Raw genomic sequence first — 24,441 nt, forward strand, 5'->3', positions numbered from 1 at the left:
TTTAAAGTTTTCTGAAAAATAACTTTTAAAAAATGTCTTACCTTTTAGATGTTTACGAACACACGGGTGTGAACTCAACCCTAATCAACCACTATCTATGCTCTGCATGTTCGGCTGAGCCGAAGTGCAGAAGGACCTCGACTCAGCCAATCCAACATCTGGTTCGGCTGAGCTGAAGCTCCGGCAGCTCACTAGCTGCCGTTTGCCCCTTTTCTCACAGGGTCCGAACGGCAGTGAGTGAATAGCCGAATGCCGCCGAGCAGTATTTGGCTCCGCTATTCTGCTCGGTACCTCCGTGGTACCGAGAAAAATAGCAGATCAGTGACAATAGTAGAATTTAAAAAAATTAAAAAAAGGTTGAAAAAAATGTAAAAAAAATAAATAGTAAAAAATAAATATATTTTTTTAAAAAGAGAAAAAAATTGGGCGGAGCTAGCAATGATAGCTAGCTCCGCCGGTTTCCTATTGGTCGGCACCTGCTAGGGCAGTGGTGGCTAACCTTGGCACTCCACCTGTTTTGGAACTACAAGTCCCATGAGGCATTGCAAGGCTCTGACAGCCACAGACATAACTCCCAGAGGCAGATGCATGTTGGGATTTGTAGTTTTGGCACAGCTGGAGTTCCAAGGTTCGCCACCACTGTGCTAGGGTCTTCTAGCAGGTCCCGGGCCAATGAACAACAACTGGGTGGAGCTGGCCATGACGTTAAGGCCGGCTCCGCCCCGTTATTGTTTAATGACAGATCAGCGTTCCCAGGTCATTTGAGGACGTTCTGTCATTACAACTTGGGGGAGCCAGCAGTTATGGCTGGAACCTTCGGCTGTTTCGTGAATAACCCCCTAAATCTTTCAAGGCAGGCTTCCATCTCATTGGGGCTATAAAAAGCTTCAAGATTTTTATATGACCCTTTCTGGAAACAATGAGCCCACGGTGGGCAAGTTTTTCTGTAACATAAGCAGGGGTTCTTATATCACCAGATTGGTGACAAAAGGGACAGGGGTGAGCTGGTTTACAGGAGTAATGCAATGATAAAAAAAAATGGAAGCACTGTGTTCCCTTGAGTCAATCACAAGTTTTATTTTAGTTAGGAGTGGACTGTACTTTTAAAGCCCTCTATATTTAGTACTGTAATATAGACAAACACCAGCAGTGGTCTGGGTCTTCAGCCTCCTGCACACTGCTCCAATCAATAATGCTCTTACTCCTTCAGCAGTATTGTTGATTGCAGCAGTGTGCAGTTAACGCATATTCGGACCACTGGAAACCCGGGCCACTGCACTCTGTGTGAGATTAGCGGTCTGACTCTCCAATGTGCTGCCAGCACTGGGCATTATGGCCCCTGCGGTAGCATTTAGAAGCTATAAAGACCTGGAAGAGCAGCATATTTATTACAGTCTATGCAACCTGACTGCATTAAAGAAATAATTATGAAGGGTTCAGTTAGAATTTAGGTCCAGTTTCTATCTGTTTGGTTAGGATAACTGTATCTGCAAAGCTCAGAACTGGGTTCATGGCAGTAAAACACTTTCTCAAAAGTTTTAACTGAGCATGGGGCATCCTGAGTTCATGATATGTCCTCTACACTCAAATATTTGTATTTGTTTATAGATATTAAAAAAACAAACAAACACAGTAAATTTAATCCAACGAATCCCAATATGCCTCCAATCCCTACACTGAGTGATGTGGTTATTTTTCTAAAGACCTCACAAACAAGCAGCTTAGAAAATAAAAGCCCTCAGGCAACCCTTAGAACGTCAGTGCTTTGAGCAGCGTTCATCTATCTGAAGCTGTTGATGGTCAATAATCCGAGACTCTTATCTAAACATAATAAATTTGCCATTTATTTACATGGTCAGGTTAAGTACACTTGTTGTTCTAGGCAAGTGAAATGTTTAGCTCCTGAATTTATATTCCAGGACTAGAGTCTTAAGTTATCGGACCTCCTCAGAGAGGTTAAATACGAGTTCACCATCATTATGTCACAGTTTAAACAAACAACATCAGTTTAAGGTGGAATGAAACAGCATTTGAATAGAATCAGGATCTATGAGAAAAAGAAGAAAAGAGAGCGCCTCCATAGTGTAAAAATGTTATTTAATAGTAAAAACACGCAGCTCTAAGGTTGTACTTACAACAGTTCAGTAGAATAAAAACGCGTTAACCATTTATCAATACAGGGATCGAGGTTACTGGTGTTTTACATCGCTCCAGATTCTCCCTGCCAGGGGTTCCGTCCTCTCACCCTATTCTATTGGTTTTTATTCTACCGAACTGTTGTAAGTACAGCCTTAGAGCTGCGTGTTTTTACTATTAAATAACATTTTTACACTATGGAGGCGCTCTCTTTTGTTCCTTTTCTCATAGACTGGTGTTCCATCTAATCTGTGGGAGCTGCCTCCATCGTGTTTTCTGTATTTTTACTGCTGGGCTCTTTTTGGATTTGAAGGCGCCGGTATTGTTTTGCAGAATCAGGATCTGTGGTCTACTATCGCAGTGGAGAAGATGGATAATAACTGCAGGAAAGGTTATTCTATGTGTGTTACTCATACCAAGGTCTCTTTCATTTGTAATTTGCTTAAACTCAATATTTCTATTTTTGGGTTGCTTTTAAAACCAGAACAGAAAGTCACCAAAACAGCAAATGAGAAAAAAAATCCTCCAAAAGTGACACTTGCGCTGGTGACTACTGTATGAGAGGGGGTGTCCACTCATTTTTGAGAGACTTTCTCTCCTTTCCCATAGTGTCTTCAGGACAGGAAGTGAAGAGAAATCTCCCCACATACACACATTGCCTGCTTCCTGTTTAGTAGTATGAAGAGAGGTTGTGACTTCCTTATTGCAAATCTACAAGTCTGTTTATAATGTCTAAAAGAATAGATAAGGTGGCTTATTCTGAAATTTCAGCAGATGATGCATCTGGGAAACCGATTGCAATGACTGATATACATATAGCCACTAAAGAGAAATACTGCAATTCTGTATGACCATTACAATCATAGGAATATGGAACAACTGCTTGCCTGACATTTCAACAAAACCCTATTTAGATAATATATAACAATATAATAAATATATACACAAGGATTCCTGATCATTTTTGCCCTTTCGGAGAGAACTGTTTCTACAACATTTACTGGGAAATGCATGTTGGAGGAACTCTATACAGGAGCCAATTTGAGGTGAGGAGTTACATGTGCCAAGGACAGAACAAAATGGTCAAAAATGTCTAAAGCACCTAATCAATTTTCTGAGACATGGCTGGATCAGCAGATGGCCGCAGAAAAGTAATTATTACCTTTTTTAATTTGTTTTACTTCCTTTTGACCCTTTTATATAGGTGATAATACGTTAACAAAAGAAGAGTTTTCCTTTAGAGTCTAAAATGATTGGTTACCTCTTATACTGATCTCCCTGAACTAAACCAAAAGGTAGTAACAGGAAGACTAGAAACACAAAGCGCATAGCTCACCCTTATCATGCATCCTTGTAATCCACATTCGGTGCATGGCTGACCCACTTCTGGAGTGATAGGCTCCAAAACTGTAGAACCAGCACACGACGATCTACCCCCACCCCCCCCAAAAAAATCAAACTTTATTTCACAAGCATCTATACAAAAGCGGTTGTTTTTTGTATAGATGCATGTGGAATAAAGTTGTTGAAATAAATGCTCCTGCTGGTTAAAAGTGAAATGTAAAATATGTAATGGTTGTAGGCTGCCGGTTAACTTTATGTTATAAAATTGTATTAAGAGATATTGCCCAATTGGAAACATAATAAGCATATGACCTTTAAAGAAAACAAGCAAATCTGGAAAGAGCCAAATAAACAATAAGGCCACAGAAAGTTAACCAGGCTTCAATAATACCCCCCTAAGAGTAAGTATCTGCAGATTGAGTAGCAGCACCAAACTGCCCCAAATCCAGGTCACCCAACTGGACAGAAAGAACAGTGTTTCAGAAAGAAGCAACAAGCGCAGGCTTTCTTCACAAATGGCATAGACATTAAACAAACTCTCTATCCTTCAATGCAAAGGTCCAATTATCAAGTGCACTAATTAATAAGCAACTCGGATGATGAAACGTTTTATGGATGACTGAACATATGATGGAGAGAAAAAACAAACAAAAAAACCCCTTTCTGACAGAGTTTAACACTATAAGATGCGGATGTCCTCTAAGGCTGACGACACATCACAATGCTATGCAGAACTGTTATTATCAAGTAACCATATAGCAAAAACAAACACGCGTATGGCCAAATTAATTATATTGTGTTTTCTTAATAAAAAGAAGGAAATAGCAAGTTCCCAAGAAGATTAAATCGTTTTTCCCGTCTTACGAAGCCAATAAAATAATTCACAAAATTTGCTGTTTATGTTGAGCAGGGGAACTAAACTAAACATTTTAATATGTTTACATTACAAAAGATGGGAATAAAAATTTACTGTCATTCAAGTTAACAATTGCGGTCGCCTGTATATGGCGGTGGTGATATACACAGGAGGTTTTCACTAAAGTAAATGTACATTACATTTTCCTTGACACAGGGCACGCCATACAGCCATCAATCAGATTCTAGGGCTATGGAGCAAAGCAGAAAGTTCTCAGTATTTAGACAGTAAGCTGGCCACACATTTTACAATATGAGTGCGCAATCTGTTTAGACAGAGCTGTACCGAATGCTAAATGTAAGTCTGCAAATAAGATGCAATTATTATCAGAATAGGTTGCATGAAGTAATTACTGGATATATTAAACCAAGACAGTTGCAAAAAAAAAAACAGGACCTTTTAAGATACATGTATCATACATATATACATATGATCATTGGTTCGTTAGTACATAGTACATCATTAGTACATACAATATCAATAGTACATCATTGGTACATAGATCATTGGTTCGGCCTCATCTGGAGTATGCGGTCCAGTTCTGGTCACCGGTACTAAGAAAAGATGTCCTTGAGCTGGAAAAAGTCCAGCGGAGGGCAACAAAACGAATTAGGGGTATGGAGGACCAGAGCTACGAGACGAGGCTACTAAATTTAAACATGTTCCCATTGGAGGTGAGGAGATTAAGGGGGGATATGATTTCCATGTACAAAATGTTCAATGGGGACAGCAAAATTACCGATAAACTATTTAAAATTAACTCCATTAAAAAAACTAGAGGCCATAACCTAAAATTGGTGGAATAAAAATTCCAGCACACGTGGCGAAGGGGGTTCTTTACAGTGAGAGCGGGTAGGGTCTGGAACTCACTGCCGCAGGCGGTGATTTCAGCAAAAAAAATTGGAATTGTTCAAGAAACGTTTGGACGATTTCTTAAGGGACCGTAATATACAGGGGTACAGGTACTCCTAGAATGAGATCCTAATAGGTTGGACTTGATGGACTAATGTCTTTATTCAACCTCAAATACTATGTAACTATGTAACTATATGTATAATACTTACTAGTACCAACACCAATGCAATCAATCTTTGCTCCCGTACAGAGCTAAAGCCCCTGTGGAATCTTCAGCATCTGACACTTCCTGGTGTCGGATTTCTGCATATTTCCATTGCATTCTGCTGACCCCTCAGCCACTACATCAGTAGTGTTCTTGCACTTTAAAAGGGACACACTAGTGAGGTAGGGACCAGCTGGAGGAGGGGGCTATAGAGCACCACAGAGAGAGGCAGGCAACCAACACATGCAAAAGTGTTGATGCCTAAAGTTTCTTGATGCCATACAGCAATTATTTTTTTCTGTACACTAAGCCACACATGCGCAGCAACACGGCATGCCGATAATATGTAACTCCTGTGCGCAGGTGTTACGTCATCGGGGGCCAGGCCAATCAAGTGGCCAAAGACACGAAACCCAGAAGAAGAAGACCATGACGAAGATGGAAGCACTGGAAGTAATTGGTTTGGCAGGCAAGTCTGCCATAATGTGCTAATGTGCTGTGCATACTAGCACATTATGGCTAATCACTCCAGGGGCACCTTTTTTTATTTTTAGGAAAATTACTTTACTTTCACTTTAAGATTCAAGCAGTGACTGTATCTCTGCAAGAGAGGGAAGATAAGCTGATCATGTTGATGGGAGTTCTTGTCAAGGGTTGTTTTCCTTTTATATGCATGCATCTGCATTCAAATGACAAAGAAGAAAAAGCTGCATTTGACCCGCAGTTCAAATGCACCTCAATAGGACAGGTTGTGTCTAAATAAACCCAGCGCAACACAAAGCAGGCCACGCGCAGGCTCTGCACTGCCATGTGTACCACTCCTTTAAAGTCAATGGGATTTATCTGACCTGTGTTTGACATGTGTTCCAAACACACATCAAATTAAGGACAAAACCGCCTGTGGACAAGAGTAAAATAACTGTGTCCCTTAAAAACCTGGCACAAATGCTACAATCTACTCTTTCAATAATTTGTTTTTTTTACATTCTGATTTCAAGATATGTGAATAGTTTTCAGTTTAACCCAAACGTTAGTAGATTGTACAGACAGCCTGTAACATGAGTGAGCAAGTTAGATATGAGGCTGTAGAGAGCTATACAGGCTCAATAACACCTTCAGTTCTAGAGTACGTTGCATGAGAGGACAGCAACTTGTAGACTGACTTAAGGGAAGTTAGAGAGCAAGGGAAAACAAGCATAGTTAAAATTATTCTGAATCACTAAAACAATTATTTCACTAGATGTTCAAAAGTTAATACAGATATAAATAATAGTCTGAAGTCTGACAGTCCAGAAAACCACATGGTCAGAGGAAAAAGCAAGGTAATCATACAGAAACAGAGAAATAGAATACATGTCATATTTATTAAAGTAGAGGAGTGGAGAGGGATTAGAACACCTGTCCGGTTTTTATTGCTGCTGGGTGTTCGTTAGGGAGACTCACCTATTTGTCCTGGTGACCGTTATCATATAAAATGAAGGTGGAAAAACCCCCCAAAGTTCAAGTTGTCACCAGAACAGGAATAGAGGGAAAACCCACCAAAAGGTGACAGCCAGGGATTTACCACACTCTCAGATTTTGGAGGGGAGTTATAATGCTCCATTTCTCTGTCCAAAATAAAAAAAAAGTTTTGGTTTTAGTTGCACTTTCAGTATCACCATCTTCTGAAAAGCTGTAGAAAATTATGGCATACTAAGGGGGGTAAAAGTAAAAACATTAATGCTAGTTCACACCAGCCCCAGTGCGTTCCCGGCCCAATTGAGGGCCAGAACGCACTGGATAGCATCCTGGCTGGCTCACTTTGAAGTCAACGGCATCACAGCCATGCCCTCCGGCCGCAGTGCGATCGTCGGAATGCGGGGCACATCAATGCCTGCGTTCCGGTCTGGTCTGAAAAAATAGTGCATGCAGCTTTTTTTCTGACCGCACCGGAACAGAACGCAGGCATTGATGTGCGGGCGATTGCACTGAGGCTGGAGGGCGTGGCCGCGGTGCCATTGACTTCAATTAGCTGCCACGCCCCCTGCCGCCCAAAAACAGTGAGCCAGCTGGGATGCCATCCAATGCGTTCCGACACCGAATAGTGCCGGAATGCACTGGGACTGGTGTGAGCTAGCCCTTACTAGGGCAACACTAAAGGAGTGCAGAGGAGCAAATGTTTCTGGCCCCAGGAAATAAGGGAGCGTCCAGCACAACTGGTACCAGTCTTTATTTCGTATATGTGTGTCCTCACTTTACAATACGAACAGGGTTAAACTGAAATGATTTTCTTATCAACGAATTATACAAACAAATCAAACTGGGAACTAGAGATCACGTGGAAGCTGATTGCTTTATTCGGGGGAAAAAATGGTTTCATTTCACAGCCCATAGGTGGTAGCGTGAGTTAAACACTAACTGTCTGCCTGATACAATTATATTATTAGAAAACAATTATATACACACAAAGGTGAAACTTTTAATCAGGCCACTTAATTAAAATATACCAAAATACATGAGATACAAGGAAATAGAACCTGAAAACAAAAGCTCTACCAGTGTGTAGACATCTCTATGTATTGCTTGAGAAAGCAAAACCAACTATATTGAAAACTCACTCCTTGCCATCGGTATTATGGAATAATCCTGCAGATGTAAATGTATAGCACACAGAGCACAGCACTGCCACCAATCCATTGCAGGAATTACCCAAATATATGACATCCACTTCCCAACACTCTCCTCTATTGTTGCACATAAGAACTGAAACCACACAGTTTATTTCGGGATTTCAAATAAATAAATCAGTCACTGAATTTACTAAACATCCGCTCCTCCTCTGTAAACTGCTTTTGTTTTAACTTGATTATTCAGGAATCTTCATAGTGAAGAGCTGTTCCCTGAAAAAAAATGATTCAAGTGGAGGAATGTCCCTTCAATAATGGGAAGTATTGAGAGATGTTATACAAATGAGAGGAGGGACAGAGAGTGGGGGGAGAAGGGGAGGAAAGAGACGGGGGGGATAGAAAAAGGATGTAAGTTGGGGGATGTCTGCATGGAGTATGACGCCAAATTACTGGCATCCCCTGCAAGTTTCCTTATTGTGGTATACTTTCTAAAGATAAGATACTTTTTAAAGACATACCGGTAGTTACGACTCTGCTGGTATAAAACATGAAACAAATTAAAAGTTCAATCTGGGAAAAGTTTCAAGAAAGAAATAGGCAAGTAGATAGAAAGGGAAATAGAAGGAGAGAAGGACACTGGGACATAATTAGAGAATTTAAGATTAGAGGGATTAGAGAAACAAAGGAAAATAAAGAAGTGTATAACAGGTGTTAAAAAATGCATCAAGATGAGACAATATGATCAGTGGGGTCACTGGACTTGGACACCTGGGACATATGTCCTAGGTTTTAATGCAGGTGTCCCTGCTCCTAGATCCTCACCACTACTCAATGGCGGTATAGTGTTCAAACATTACCTCTATGGTGGTTAATTTGATAAATGATAAGAAGTAAATAAGAAAAAAAAGGGAACTATTGCTCACAGTGACTAGTGCTGGAGGCTTTGACATGAGGAAGCAAATCCCTGCACCTTTACCAAGGCGACCACCTCCACATAGGCACAATGCAGATCAAAGCATCATAAGTTGATAATGGGGAAAAATCAGCTGCAGGGAGACCAGAGGCAATACTAGTGACTATTCATTTGCCCCATCTGCCTTTTTTTGGACCCAGCTTCCAGATTTCCATTTATCTTTAACAAATAATACACCCCGTGTGCCTGGCTGTACTCATCTCAGATATCTGGTCACCCTACTCTAACTCTAAGTTGTGGAGGAACTGGAAGTGTTAACATGAAGAAGCTGTGTGCGGCTGCAGAGTATCCAAGTTGGGGGTTAGTAGGTATAGCCAGGCACAAGTACCCATGAACTTCACATACACTTTGTCAGTCTTCTTCACTTTACATGACATCACCCGCTGCATTCAATAAGCTGCAATATAAAACAAATAACCTAAATACGGTTATGTAATGAAACCAAAGTGGAAAGACAAAATGTTAATCTGACCCATTTCAATACGGTTATTAACAGCTTCGACCATGCACATACAAATCTGGCTACGTACACTAGTGTATCATACACTACAAAGATAGTTTGTTGCTTCAACATGTAGTAGTAGAAGTAGTAGTAGTACAGAAACATCCGTATCTATAAGAGACAGATAGAAGCCCCCTTGCTTTGTCATGTTTCTAAAGAAAACTTAGGGCTCTTCCACAAAAGCAGAGCTGAGTAAAATGCACTGACATGCATTTAAACACATTTTTTTTAACAAATTTGTTTCAACTGACTTGAATGACAATCTGCAGACTAATGCACCCAAAATGCAGCAGTCAGCACTTTGATTTAGCAAAGCAATGCATTGCTGTGGACTGGTCATATGGAAAAACAGTGGATGTTCTCAAGCAAATTGGTCGAACAATTGGCTGGACTCCTGTTTGCCAACTGATGTAGGCATGGTGGACCTCTCCATTTTAAAATAACAGAAGAAGTCTGATGAAATAGCCGATAACCTTTTTTTGGAAATTGTTACTAAAGGGAACCTGTCATGAAATAAATATGCGAGTTGCCTTTGCCCATGCTGAAATTACATAATGCAGTCTTTCAGTAGCTTCAACACAAACATTTTTTTTTTCTAAGTACCGCCTGTAATACAGTTTTATTACACGTTGATCCTGCCAGATGATCTTTTATTTACTGCTTTCTGTAATAGGGCAACTTAGGATGTTTGTACAGTAGTGATATGAACAGCAGTGTTGTCACCTTGTGGAAGGGGTAGCATTAGACAGACATGTAGTTTTACCTGGACATTATGTTACAGAAAAAATTAATTAGAGCCCGACTCCAGCTAACACTTTTTAAGCTGCAGATCATCACACGTGAAAGAGTTGGTGCTAGAAGACAATTTCTCCACAGCGAAGCACAGGGACCAGGAGAGGCAAGTATTAACTTTATTCTTATAACTAGGAGAGGTTTCTACAGCAACATTGCTTAAGTGTATCATAGGAGTTATGACCTGATTCTGACTCTCCAGGTCTGCCTGCTTGTTCCAGGTCAGTATGAATATGCTTAGGCCAAAGAAAACCAGGCAACATTTTTTTCTTCCATTTCTATCCGTGTTTAAAAAAAAAAAAAAGAAAAGCTTTAAAATGAAATGCCTTAAAATAAAATTAGTATGGCATCTTAAACATGAAGCATTTGGAGCTTTGTTGACGTAGAAATAAATCTTGTGGTTTATTATTTATTTCTTATCCCCATGGAGAGGCTGTAATCTATTTTAAGGTTCATTAATTTCCATTCCTGGAATAGATGTTCCTAAAATTCACAGTAAAAAAAAAAAAAAAAAGCTATGCATATGTAGCAGAGCTTTAAAACAGCTTCATGCAGAATACATATTATTTTGGCAAAGAGCAACCAATCAGTATTCATCTTATCTTGATAATCTAAACGAATGGAAATTTTAATCTGATTGGCTGTTCTAGGCTCTTGCATGTCATAATTACTATTTGCACTTCCGGAATAAAATAAACGTGTAACTTTCCCCCAATATTTAGCTTTAGAGGACTTGCTTTGTCCGAGCTTGACATTTCACCTTGATTGTCTGGGGTCAGAGGTGATGCAAGCTGCTGCTCTTTCAAATGCACGCACATACTCTATCCTAATGCCTGAGAGAGTACAACAGGGTCAAACAACAGAGTTCTTTAGGTTAAGTGGAATGTAAACAACTATAAATCTCTGAGACGGTTATGCACTCTCAGGAGTTGGAAAACAGCTAACCTTTGACCCTCAACACTAACACTGAAATGTCTCACAACAGGTAAAGTTAAGTCAGGGGGTAACCATAAATCTTTAATAAGAAATCCTGCCAAGTAATAAAAATTCAAGATTTTATATCCCAACTCCAATTGATATTGATATTGTAGGTACAGTTTGAAGGTGGCTGGTTGAATCATTAACAGGTATTTCATATCTTTTGGGGACTCCAGTGGTAAGAACTTTTTATGTTTCTAAACCTATTCCTTTGTGTTACAAAGCCAAGCAAGGACAACTGAACCCCTATGCTGGAGTTTTGAGTAAACTGAACTGGGTAATTCAGGGAAGGACACCCCATAGTATGGCCACACCAGGTGTGAACTCAGATGCAGAGAACTCATCATCATAGTCCCCCAAAAATACACGTTAGTTAAATACCTGTTTTAGGGTTGTGAACCAATGAGAAAGAATACATATTTTCCCTGTTTGGGTGATACATTTTAGGAACAAATCAAATGACTCATCGGAAGGATGGAATTTTTGTTGTTGTTTACGGAAAATATTCCATTGCTTTTGGTTATCAAAGTTTATGTTAGATTAGGGCCCGCTTCGCCCTGTCACTCTATGAACAGAACACGAATAATTGCTGCAGGTAGATCCATTAGCTGGGAATGATGTCATAACTGACTGACTACATCCGATTGTGACAGATAAGAGACTGAGAGCCCTGATTCCCCTGGAGAATGCCTGGATGAGAGATGTCCAACCTTTATACTATGCTCCAAGTGTCAGTATGTTGTATTCTGGGATCCTAAATGTCAGTTTGATATTGTTTAGTAACCCCCCCCAATATTGCCAATATTCCTTTTTCCTTACCGGACAGGATTATGGAATGGTAGGACACTTGTCTAACAGGATGTCAAAAAAAATAGGGTGTAGCTGGCATGCCCTGCCCCCCGCTTCCCGTTTTTAAAAGCAACATGCTTTTAAAAACGTCAGTTTGTTGTTTAGTTTACTAATTTGTATTGAGATTGTAGTCCATCACAGGGGCGAGCTTGGAGCGTTGGCTACTTTACAACACACACAGGAACCATGGGCCACAAAAGTAGTCACCCTCCCGAAGGAAAGGACAGTGTCAGCACCAATTCAGAGATGATTTGAGGATCTACGGCCGTGTGATACACAAATGAGATACATTTTTGTTAATAGTTATGGTACTTGATTGCATTTAAAAAAAAAATCCAAACCAACTTTATTAAAGAAAATTGTAAGATACAAAACAACAGCTACAACGCTGTAAAGCACAGAAGAATACATACGCAGCTCAATAGATTCTAGTTGACAAACCATCCTTGAAGTGTTAAACATGGAACTAACATGAGATAACAATGTGACAGAGAACATAACTTAATTTATACATCCATATTGTAGAATTGTTGAATGCATTTTTAGGATGTAAATCCAGAGTTTAGCATCATTTTAATAAAACCTGTTCTTATTTAACCCCTTTTTTAACCCCTAGTTAACCCTAATCTTCCCTAATATTTATGTTTCTTTTATGTATAGAAAATAAAGAAAAAAATAAAAAGAAAGCCTTGTTTGTCCAGAAAATAAATGTTTTACTGTGTTTTACAGTTATCTTAAGTGATGACAAAGTTATTGCTGAATAAATAGGTCTATAATCAACATAAATGCTGAGAAAAGAGAGAGTAAGGGAAGTAACTGTTAAAAGTTCAGAATACATCCATACATGATGACTACATTTTTTATGCAGAAATTAGGAAACATTTGCATACACAACAACATTTAAGGGGCAAACCATCAATACTGTCCATGGAGCACAGTAATTACCTAAGTATATCATACCTTATACACTCTTTTGGCCATATATAAAAAAAAAAAAAATAGCTCCCAAAAGCTCAGTAACGTGCAGTACGCATAACAACCAATCATAAACTTGAATATGTCTAACTTTAATAGGGATTAGTTGTTAAGGGCTACTGCACTTTGCTCATTGCTGTGTGGTTAGGCCTGTTTTCTTTCACATCCACGTCTCGAATCATGAATTCAGAAAAGAAGCCTAAGGCTCTGCTACCACCAAGTGGTTTTCTACAAGACATTACTTATTAGTTACAGCTAAACTTTCATTAAGGCAAAATTTATTTTTCCAATTAGTGTTTTTGCAGCACTAATAATTATTCTATATGTATGAAATAGAAATCATTTTACAGACAGATATGTTCTGTAAAGGGAAGATCCTCTTACACAGCGCACTGTTTACAAGTGTCTGCTACAGTCTTATCTCCGCAAGCTCTACCTATTATTTCCTGTGTACTGAAGTATCTATGGTAAAAATAGCATAATTGCTGGAACTGCATAAATAAAATGCTGCAAACAAAAAATGCTTTGTAACTCGCTCTTAGATCCTGTTTGTGTAATGCTTAGATGGTATTTCCCCCTCTTCATGCATAAAAATTAATCTCCTTTTGTGTAAGAGGGATGACAAGCTTGGATAGCTGAGCAAAACACACACGATCTCACCCGTACACAACATCGTACTGATGAGAACAATTATGGGTAATACTTCTTTTTCTACATGCAGAATATAATACAAACACACACCATGGTTTGTGGCTTTGGCACGGTTATGAAAAAGTACAAAGTTATCCTGAAGAACATCTCTAGGCACCCCCCCTATGACCTCCAATTCCTGAACTGCAGACAAAACAGGAAACAAGAACAAATCTCTATAAAGTGAGGGGAAATCCCCCCCTGATGCAGTTGAGACCAGAACAAGGGGCCCATTTTGAAGATCTCCCCTCTATTTTTTGTTATGGTGGCAACTGTAAAATTTTGGGCTCTCTCTCATTTTCAGTCCCAGTATCAAGGGGCACCAGGACTGATCGGATGAATCTTCCCAGAGGGGGAATAAACTGTAACTAAAACCTTATCTGGTTCATAAACCTTCCCTACTCTATGCTAAACAGAGAGAAAAAAAAAGGTTTGGGCTTCAGATACTTAAAAAAACCCCCCAAAACATTGTAATAACCCTCAAGGAAATTTCCCATCGCTGTCAACGATGGAAACTGAGCCTCCGAGACTTCAATGCTTTCAAACAAGGTAAGCATCAGTGAAATCAGACTAAAGACACAATTGAGCTGCATACTTGTTTGGGGTCACCTTTTCAGGAAGTATTAAGGACATTAACTCAAAAAGATAGGAAACTAGAATTGTCAAAATAAATTTGCCACATCTATATTTATCAGAGTTTAGGTTTTACATTTTTTTGGGTTATATATTTTAATTTATAAACCATTTTACATAACTTTTCCACATACTGAAAAAATTTATATATCACTAATATGCATTCATTGCAGAGTAACTCAATGATACTTGGTTTGCAGAGTGTGCTTGACTTTCTAGTAAGACAGCCCAGCAGTGCCTGCACACATGATTACTACCTCTGCAAGTATTCAGATTGCTCCTGTCTCTAAATGGGGTGTAGGGTCCCTCTGCTGAGACATTCTGCAGAATGTGTGTGTAATCTGATTTCCTGCAATTCAGACCTACCAACAGTAACCTGGAACAGTAAATAAGGTTCTGGAGAAGCTGGAATTGTAGCCTTGACCATGCAAATGCGATATATACATTTTACAAAACAAAAAAAAATAGTATTTTTTTGTTCTGAATACAATTAAAACAAAAAATACAGGGTAAAAGAAAAAGAGCCACTCTGCTCCCACCCCATTAGCAGCAGCATGTACCAATCTTTCCTCATCTTGCATGCACCACTCTGTTCAGCCACCAAAACCAGTGGAAAAATCCTGAGTAAACTCTGAAACTGACTTTTTGAAGCACCTGCAGGGCTATGGGCTATTTCCCCGATGCCATATTACAGTGCTGGACCAAACACTAGGCACCCAGTCCTGTCATATGGAAGAGTCACTTTTTTCTCTCTTTGCGTGGTCAAAAGGAGTGATGCAGGAAGCCGGAAATGTAAGTGCATGCTGCTGGGGGAGGGGAGTTAAGTGCATGGTCAAAGGAAAGGTTCACTTTAAGACCAAACCGGTTTTAGGCTTACACAAAATTCTTCATTGTGAAGCATGAAACCAGTCAGGTGTACAATGCTCTAAGGCCCCATGCTTTTTGTGATTCACTGTTCATGTTGTCTCATTTAAGATCAAGGCTATATTAACCAGCAGGGTTTTAGTTTTTTTGGACTCTTCCGTATATAGTTTTCTTTCGAAATGTGTAGGCAAGACTAAAGTGGGTCAGAGAGGGTTGTGCAGGAACCAGAGAATGTTTTTTCAAAGGCTCGGATTTATAGTTACTTAGTAGATAACTGAAATGATGTGTGCTAGCATTGCAGCCAGGTGTACTAAACAAATGGCAGCTTTTACATTTTCATTTATGAATGTTTTTTTCGTGTTGGATAGAGTGATGTATAGTTAAACTCTATGGGATTTAATGAGGATATCTTTCCAAAGAGAGGGGACATTTCACCTTAGACAGTTGTCACTTGACCAGGTGTCACCATTGGATATATTGCCTAAATGTTAACCAATTCCACCACAAACGTCAAATTATTTCCATTCCAAAATGTTATTTTTAGCTTTAGCAAGGAAGATTTAGAACCATTGTTAGATGTTTCAGGACAGCCATGTTTTTGTTTTTTAGCAGAGTAAGGTAAGTAATGTGTCTTAATTGTCTGGTGATAGATGGGACCTACAAGGTAAGTGTCGGGCAAATCCCAACGGAGACCAAACCAGCAATAAAATCAAGTATTTTAGAGATTTCTAAGCTTTATAAGAAAGTTGCCGTCAGATGATCAACATCTACCAAGGACTTTATTGAGCAGAACAAGGAGCTGCAACCCAGAGCAGCTAATGGAATTCACCTTCCACTAATCTGACATTGGTAAACTGGAATCTGACTGGCTGTCATGGGCTTCACTGCATTTGGCAGTACAGGGCCAGATGTTAGAGCTCTAATACAGAAGTAGGACTTAGTAGAAGCTGGAATACACACAATCCAGACATGCTCACATTACCTTCGTCTGAAAGCAGCAGTACAGCTGGGTTAGGTACGGATGTTTTCTCGCAAGAGCCAAGATCCTTTTCTCTGTCATAGTGCAATCAACATCATCATCCTGTAATATGACGTCTTTCTTCAAGACCTTCACAGCATAAACTTCATCTTTACCCTTGAATTCAGCAAGCATAACCTAGGAGCAGAGATATGAAACCTATAGTCACCGCCTGCAAAACCTGAGCCGATACACACATATACTGTACATGTTCATTCAATGGGTATGTTCATACTGTGGGCACGTGTATAGAAAGCTGCACTTTGCTTACACTGACCTTTTACATGGTTTGCATGTAATACTTGGAGCGGTTGATAGATACATAGCATACGTAGCCTAAGTACCCAGAGGACCACATACCTGCTGCAGCTTTCAGTATCCTCTGTTTCACTGAAATGCTGGAGAGTTAATGTTTTTAGGTATCTAACGTAGTGCGTTAGTCAACAGTAAGTGAATTTAAATAGGCGTGTGACAAACAGGTTAATAAAAAAAACAAAAACAAAACAACAGAACAAAAGAATTACACGGGGTAGACCATATAGACCACTCTGTCATATTCTGCCATCACTCTGGTTTTTTTTTGTCATCTCCCCCATTCTAGCCTGCTGACTGGACAGAAGGATTAGCAGCAGGCTAATGAGGTCATCTCCATGCTTAGTCTTCCTATCAGCATGTTACTTGTCAGCACATTTATTATTCCTGCCCCCTCCCACTCCCACTGTACAAAGGAGTGCAAGAGGCTAATATCAAGTCAAATGCAGGTACTTCCACTAACTTCATAAAAAAGAAAAAAAAATGATTAAAGGTATTTTAATGCCTCATTATGGTCTGCTCTTTTACTGATAATATCCTGCTTCTGCACTGCAGCCTCTGCTCCTCCTCACCTGCACCCTAGTCATAGTCACCATCCGCTCTTCTCTTTCCAAACAATGGACTGCTGCCATACACGGCTTACTCCAAAGAAGTGTCTATTTACACTGTAACACAGGTCATATACAGGAAGGGAGTTGATGGTCTGAGCATGGTACACAAAACATAATACAAACCTTTCCAAAGCTGCCTTTTCCTAATACTTTGATGAAGTTGAATTCCTCCAGACCCATTCTCTTGGCTTGGTGAATTTTGATCTCCCCATTCTCTCCGTTTTCCCCCGTTACAGTCAGCTGATTGTCTGCTGTCACAGTGGCCGCTGCTTTGTGCTCTTCTCCCCGGTTGTCAAATGACAAAGCTTTCCTGATGTTGTTTTCAAGTTCTTTAATTTCTACATAAAAAACATAATCAAAAAAGAACTTCAGCATGAGGGCTTGGAACAAATTAACTTTGTGTATTCTGTTCAGAGGTGCTGTGCCAAGGCGCCATGTGAGAGGAGCTCCTGCCATTGCTCAGTGAACAGAGCTCAGTCAGAACTGCACAGATAGAAGTGAGAACATACAACGCTGATAGAAAATTTTAATAAAAAAAAAAAACCTTATTGAAATCACATTTGAACAAAACTATGATCAGCGATCCTTTCTTCCAACCAGAAGTGGAGGAAGGACCCGTGTAAAATTGGAGACGACCGTTCCTCTAAAGGGAATCAGCACTTCCCTGGGACTCTGCCATGAAATAAATATGGGGGCTGCCTTCTTTTAAAAATGCTAGCTGTGTGGATGTGCCTGAATATATCACAACCATATTGTAGATGAATGTTTGAGTGCCTTATCTATACCAATTCCAGGTCCGATATTTAGAAAGCACTAAAACATCAGCTTGACAGGCAGGGAACCCATATTCTCAAAGGAGATTCTGACAGCCCCCATACACCAGTCATTTTAACATTTTTTTTTTCTAAAGTGTCAATTTAAGAATATCACAGCTGAGAATTTAAGCACACCTTAGGCCTGCAAAACACATTATTCCAAGGTTGTCACCAACACTTTTCTTGCACAGCCAACTGCACATCAAAATACTCCATAAACAAAGGTGATAAATCTGTTGGCACATTTATAGATAATTTGTACAAATAAGTAATAATGAAAAAACATTTTTTGTGATATTTGGCCTTTATTGCTGAAACATTTATAGAAGGCAGTGTTGTATTTCCTTCTTTATGATGTTCAAGCTGAACAAAATCCGGAACTCTTCACTGGGTTCAGCAAACACCACACGCAGTGAGTACCATTAGGCCCCATTCACATTTGGCGATTCGCAAATCGCGCGTTTGCTTGCGTTGAAAAGCATTGAATCGCGGCAAAATCCGCTCCAAAAAGGGTCCTGCTGTAGCGACACACGACCCGCGACAGCAGGACCCTTTGCCCCATTGCAAAGCATTGAAGAGCGATATCGCACGGTAAATAGCCGCGATATCGCGGGAATTACTGCGCGATAAATCGCTCAATGTGAACGGGGCATTAGAGCTACAATGATCAGAGGTGCTCTTTCTCTTTGGTGTACATCTTGTGCTGTCATCTGTGGTTGAGCTTTGGTGTCTTCCACAACAGCATTACCCAGACCTCACTGAATGTAAAACCAAGGGCCACTAACCACTCTAGCAGATACGGAGGCTAAGAATGAAATGATTCAAAAGGGATCTAGACAAAGCTTGTATAATCTCCGTAGTCATTTTACATATATATGTACAGGATTTCAGGCTGGTGTAATCAATCAATATCAAATGAACCTTTTAGCTTTAATGTACATTCTGTATATCAGGGCAGCCATGTATTACACTACATATGCAGGCTCTACTTCTTACTCTGCTGTGCTACACAATGGCTATGACTTATGGTTCCTTCTCACAAAGCTAGTAATTGAGATGGTGACACCCTGTGTGGCTGTTATCTTCTCAGGCAGAGTAATTGCAAATTGAATGTATGCTCCCTCTAGTGGCTAATCTACAAGTATCTGTATTAAATACAATACAAAAGATATCAAAAAGCAAGTGTGTTAAAGTCACATAAAATTACTTTTAGGTAAAAGACAGCAATAACTCCATATCTGTTCACTGACAATACTGGACAATACTGGACTTTAAAGAAAGTGGAAATCACAAACCCTGATCACATGGAGATGTTGGGGCAGATTTTGACCTATCGTCTTCCACTGATGGACACCCAGGAACCGGCGGCTGAGTCTCTGCACCTGCATTTAACTAAGAAAACAACACAGCATCAGGATCAGTCTTTTGTAACCACAACACAGAGTAGAGTTCAGCAAGTCAATGAATATATCTAATGTAGACATTACTGGTCAATGTAGAAATCAGAGTAGGAAACACACTCTGCAAAAGTATCAAGATTTGGCTTTAACCAATATTTGCTAATGTATGAAACTGAATATGTTCAAAGAAGTACAGTAGAAGTCCCTTCCTTTATTCAAGTTGGAAGAGACATGTGTTCTTTAGGTTTTGATAAAGAGGAGAAGTGTTAGAACCTTTGCCCTGGTTTGGCAGCTCCCCATTTCGCTGCTGGGGAGATACAGAAAAGTAAGGGGAAAACAGACAGCCCTAAAATACAGTTGCTCAGTGGTTAGCACATCTGCTTTGCAGCACTGGTGTCTGTGGCTCAAATCCCAACAAGAAGACTACCTGCATGGAGTTTGCATGTTCTCCCTATGCTTGCATGGGTTTCCTGCAAGTACTCCGGTTTCCTCCCACACTGTCTAAAAGGGGCCTAGTGTGTGTACAATAAGGACCCTAGATTGTAAGCTCCTTGAGGGCAGGGATAGATGTGATTGAATAGTATGTAAAGCACTGTGTAAATTGACAGCGCTATATAAGTAACTGTAATAAACACATGATGGAGCGTCCAACGATTCCACACTTTAAGAGAACTAAAGCTTGAAAGAGATTTCCTTTAACTTGCTGTCCCCAGTGACCTCAATACTTCTCTTTGCTTGGGCCAGAGGTCACCGAAGCAATACGAGTATGCTTTGCTTTTTTTAAATACACCTTTAGTAAGATTGTGATATGTGCGTTAATAAATCTCCCCACCTACCTAAATACAGCCCAACTGGGACAATACTTGCCTTCCTCCCTGATCCAGTGATATTTTCTCCAACATTGGTCTGGTCCTCTTCTTTTTGCACGAGTGCCGCAACCTCTTTCTAAGGGTAAGCTGTACTCAAGGTCCCTTGGTGTACTGCTTACCCACAGGAATGAATGTGGCCCTGGGCACACATGCACATTATGAAAATGAGCCAGCTAAGGCCTTTTGGAGAATGATTGCTGGACTGGAGTGAAAGATAAGTATTAGCCCAGGTATACTGCGCTCAGTGGGGTGGGGGGATTTATTAAAGGGCAGCTTTATTGAAGGGGCATGGTTTATCATGACACGCTACTGAATATCAGTGACGTGCGGTACCTTCCGTGTTGGGTGAGGCATTCCCCTGACTTGAAGCTGACAGCTTTTTCCTCCATAATACTAGGTGACACTCTGCCTCCCTTGACCGCACGTCCCTGCTGAATATGATAATCCAAGCCAGATAAACCTCTGTATCCTAATTTTACCCTTAGTGCCTCTCACTTCTTATTCCCATTCATTTCTTCATAATTCTAATATTTAATACCATTCTTTTCTCTGCAGCAGCCTAAATCTGTGCCAGTCACACAAAAATGCTGTATAACAGCCTGTCATGCCACTGTTCTATGACTCTCCTATTTAACAGAGGCTGGCACAGACTCCTGGCTTACATGAAGCTCATGGGATACAAGACAGCCACAGGACTGTGGAAATATAAACAAGATGTCCTATTACTGTGTCGTCATGTTTCTGCCAGCGATGGGTAATGTTTACTGTGCCCTCCAGAGAGTTCATTTCATTTTTGCATGTGCAACTATTAAAGAGAAAGGTTTCCACAGGCATAACCGAATATTCACTGCTGAATCTGGTTGTGACAGGAACCCGATCATGCCAGAAATCCCTCTGGATGGTCCAACTTGGATGCTTCATGGCCATAGGCCAGGGTCAGTGGATGTTTGTATATAGCCCCTAAGGCCTGGTTCTCACCTGGGCGTTTTACAGGAGCTTCTTTGGGGCGTATTTGCCACGCGTATCCATAAGTATACAGCCGGATTGCCCTCGTAAACGCGCGTTTGTCGCACGTTTCTTTTACCGCAAATCGCTGTAAAAACCTACGGCACGAAACGTGCGGCAAACGCGCATACTCCGGACGTCCGGGTGTGAACCCAGCCTAATGTTGACGTGTGGTTGTACCACAACCTTTCATCAGAATAATGGCCAAGTGGCTGGTTCTGTTATAAGTTAAAGGCCCAATTGCTAAAACCTGTAAGCAGCTCTAGACAATGTAAAACTAATTTCAAGTGGTTTCTATAGACCAACATCTAATTTTTTGCATATCATTACCTGATTTAGTTTTTCTAAATAAAATTAAAAAATGTACATTACATATAAAAGGTCATACCTTTTTCCTTCGCTGCCCAGCGGCTGTGATTTTATCCGGCGTGACGCCAAGATCCGCTAGTACTTTAGCTATACCCCGAGAATCCACTCCACAGTTTGGTGCTACATTAGATTCACAGCGTCTGTGTACGTTCATTTTACACACTGCGCAAATGTTGCAAACAAAGAAAAACAAAAAGTAAACAAATTCTGTCGCTACACATATTTTCATGCTCATCAAATCCTAGTAACCTTAGCTCTTTGGCTTGGATTTTTTTTGCTTTTATAAAAGTCTTCCATTACATGCCATCAAAGCCAGCAATCCCCAGCTGCTACTTCTACTGAACAGTGTGACTGATGTCCACGCCACCATGTTGGTTATGATCATTTACGGTAGCAGCTGTGTTATCCACATAGCGGATAGAGCTTAGCACATGGAAGCAGTCATCCTGGCTCATTACATACGACACTCCACTTCCTGCTTAGTAGTACTACACAACAACTATGTCCACTAATAACTTTATTTAAAACTCCCTGATATGCATATTTTATTTCTGTATGTAGCCCCATTGGAGAGATTTCTCTACACTTCCGCTCTTGGTGACTACCATGAAGTGGGGGAAATTCTCGCAGAGAACACAGACAAGGTTGGACTTGATGGACTGACGTCTTTATTCAACCTCAAATATTATGTAACTATGACAACATAAACCTTAAAAAGGTAAATTCACAATAAAAGGTGGAAAAACATTTGGACTTCAGCATACATGTACGGAATGATTAGAACTTTGTACGTGCATATAACTGCAATAGAAACATTGTCGAAGTATGAAACAAAATTTTGCATTTCTTACCTTTGCATTGTAAACCTTGCCGCATGAGGCCCCATAGTAATGAACCACAGTGATCACAAAATGTGGGAACTTTGTAGTTGTGGATGCTGAACTTGTGAGGCATGTTAACACTAAAACGCTGGGAGCCCACCTGCTGAGACACAACACAAAGTTACTGCCTAGTAAGGACTCTAGCTGCATCACTTCCACAATGCAAAAGTATTAAAGCTAAATTACAAGTATATATGAAGACACTAAATATATTACATCTATTAGAGGATCAATATTTACCTTTTCCTTTGCAGAGGTCATTAAAACGACCAGATACCCAGGCCAAATATGCACCCAGGCCAAATATGCACGGTTTACATTGACTATAAAACTCTATAACTAGATTTCTCAAGTAAATAATTTTTACATTTATAAAGACATAACAGTACTTTATAAAATGTTTATAATAATTCGGGATTAATGTATTCACTTTTTTTTTATACTGCAGCTATTCATTTATGAATACAATTATTGAGTGAATTCTTAATATTACAATTGTATCAGACGACTGCAGTATTAAACTGAGGCATGCTGCCATCTATTGACAGCAAAACCATTATTTTGTTAATTCAGCCTTAAGTTTGATCACTAAATAATGGATTAAATACTGATCATATAATCAGGGACCACTCTCATTGGTTACTGATCATTAGTGGTGGCTGCAGCTGTCAGCGACATCCAGGTTTGACAGCCAATAGCCACTGAAAGTGTAGGCTGGCAACTGTCAGAGGATGAATTTCATTAGCTGGGTGCACACTGTACATTGCCAGTTTAAAGAACACTCCAGCAAGCAGATTTTCTGCTCATTGATTGACTGCAGTAGTTCTCTTATTACAATATTGTGACTAGTAATACGTTTACAGTGAGCACACACCTCCTTCTTGGCCCTCTGAAAAGAGGTAGTTATTAGAAAGGTCCCCACAGAGCAGGAACATTTTATTTGTAATATTTGAGCTAGTTTTATATATTTGGCATAGCTTTCCACATTTCTCAGTCTACCACTTATTCCAAAGAAATTCAATGCATACACAATGATAATAAGCAGGTTTTCTTATCATCACTCAAGACTCTGTAACTTTGCCAGTTCAGGTCAAATGATGTGTTCTCCTGAAAAAAAACAACCCTAAACTCAAAGGTTCATTTGAAATATCAAGCCCGAAAAAAATATTCTTGAAACAGACAGATCCTCCGCACAGCCAGGAGTTGAAACCACGTGTAAGCTCCATGTCTGATAATGTCAGATTACACAGGGCTTAAAATTATTTCCCTCTCTCCTCATGTGACAGTGTGCATACCCGGCCTCTCAGGCCCAAGAAATGCATCCTGGGAGAAAGTCAAATGCCAAGAAGGGCCAAATATTTCCTGAGGGCTCTGAAGGAGCAACCAAGTGGAGCGTCTTTAAAGTGACACAAAACTCAGGAGTTAAATCTCAATGTACATTCAAGTACCTTAACTATTGACATAATTTATCTTATTTGTGTATCACTGGGCTGTAGATCCTCAAATCATCTGTGAATTGGTGCTGACACTGTCCTTCCTGCTGGAGGGTGACTGCTTGTGTTCCCCATGGTCCCTGTGTGTGTTGTAAAGTAGTTACCTCTCCAAGCTCACTCCTGTGATGGACTACAATCTCAATACAAATGGGTGAACTAAACATGAGATTGTAGTCCATCACAGGAGTGAGCTTGGAGAGGTAACTACTTTACAACACACACAGGGACCATGGGGAACACAAGCAGTCACCCTCCAGCAGGAAGGACAGTGTCAGCACCAATTCACAGATGATTTGAGGATCTACAGCTGAGTGATACACAAATAAGATACATTTTTGTTAGTAGTTAAA

The 24,441-nt window shown here is 40.0% G+C and overlaps 1 protein-coding gene across 1 annotated transcript in view; it reads right to left on the minus strand.

The window, feature by feature from the left end:
• PRKCE (protein kinase C epsilon) overlaps positions 1-24,441 on the minus strand; it is a 306,814-nt gene that overhangs the window by 91,563 nt on the left and 190,810 nt on the right. The window contains exons 6-10 of the mRNA XM_018576287.1: positions 22,569-22,698; positions 21,737-21,879; positions 19,370-19,466; positions 17,383-17,597; positions 16,301-16,474 (exon numbers count right to left, since the gene is read on the minus strand). Coding sequence (XP_018431789.1) covers positions 16,301-16,474; positions 17,383-17,597; positions 19,370-19,466; positions 21,737-21,879; positions 22,569-22,698 — 759 coding nt within the window. The remainder of the gene's footprint in view (positions 1-16,300; positions 16,475-17,382; positions 17,598-19,369; positions 19,467-21,736; positions 21,880-22,568; positions 22,699-24,441) is intronic.

This window comes from Nanorana parkeri, unplaced genomic scaffold (genome assembly GCF_000935625.1).
Source record: "Nanorana parkeri isolate BGI_ZX_2015 unplaced genomic scaffold, ASM93562v1 scaffold63, whole genome shotgun sequence".
NCBI lineage: Eukaryota > Metazoa > Chordata > Amphibia > Anura > Dicroglossidae > Nanorana > Nanorana parkeri.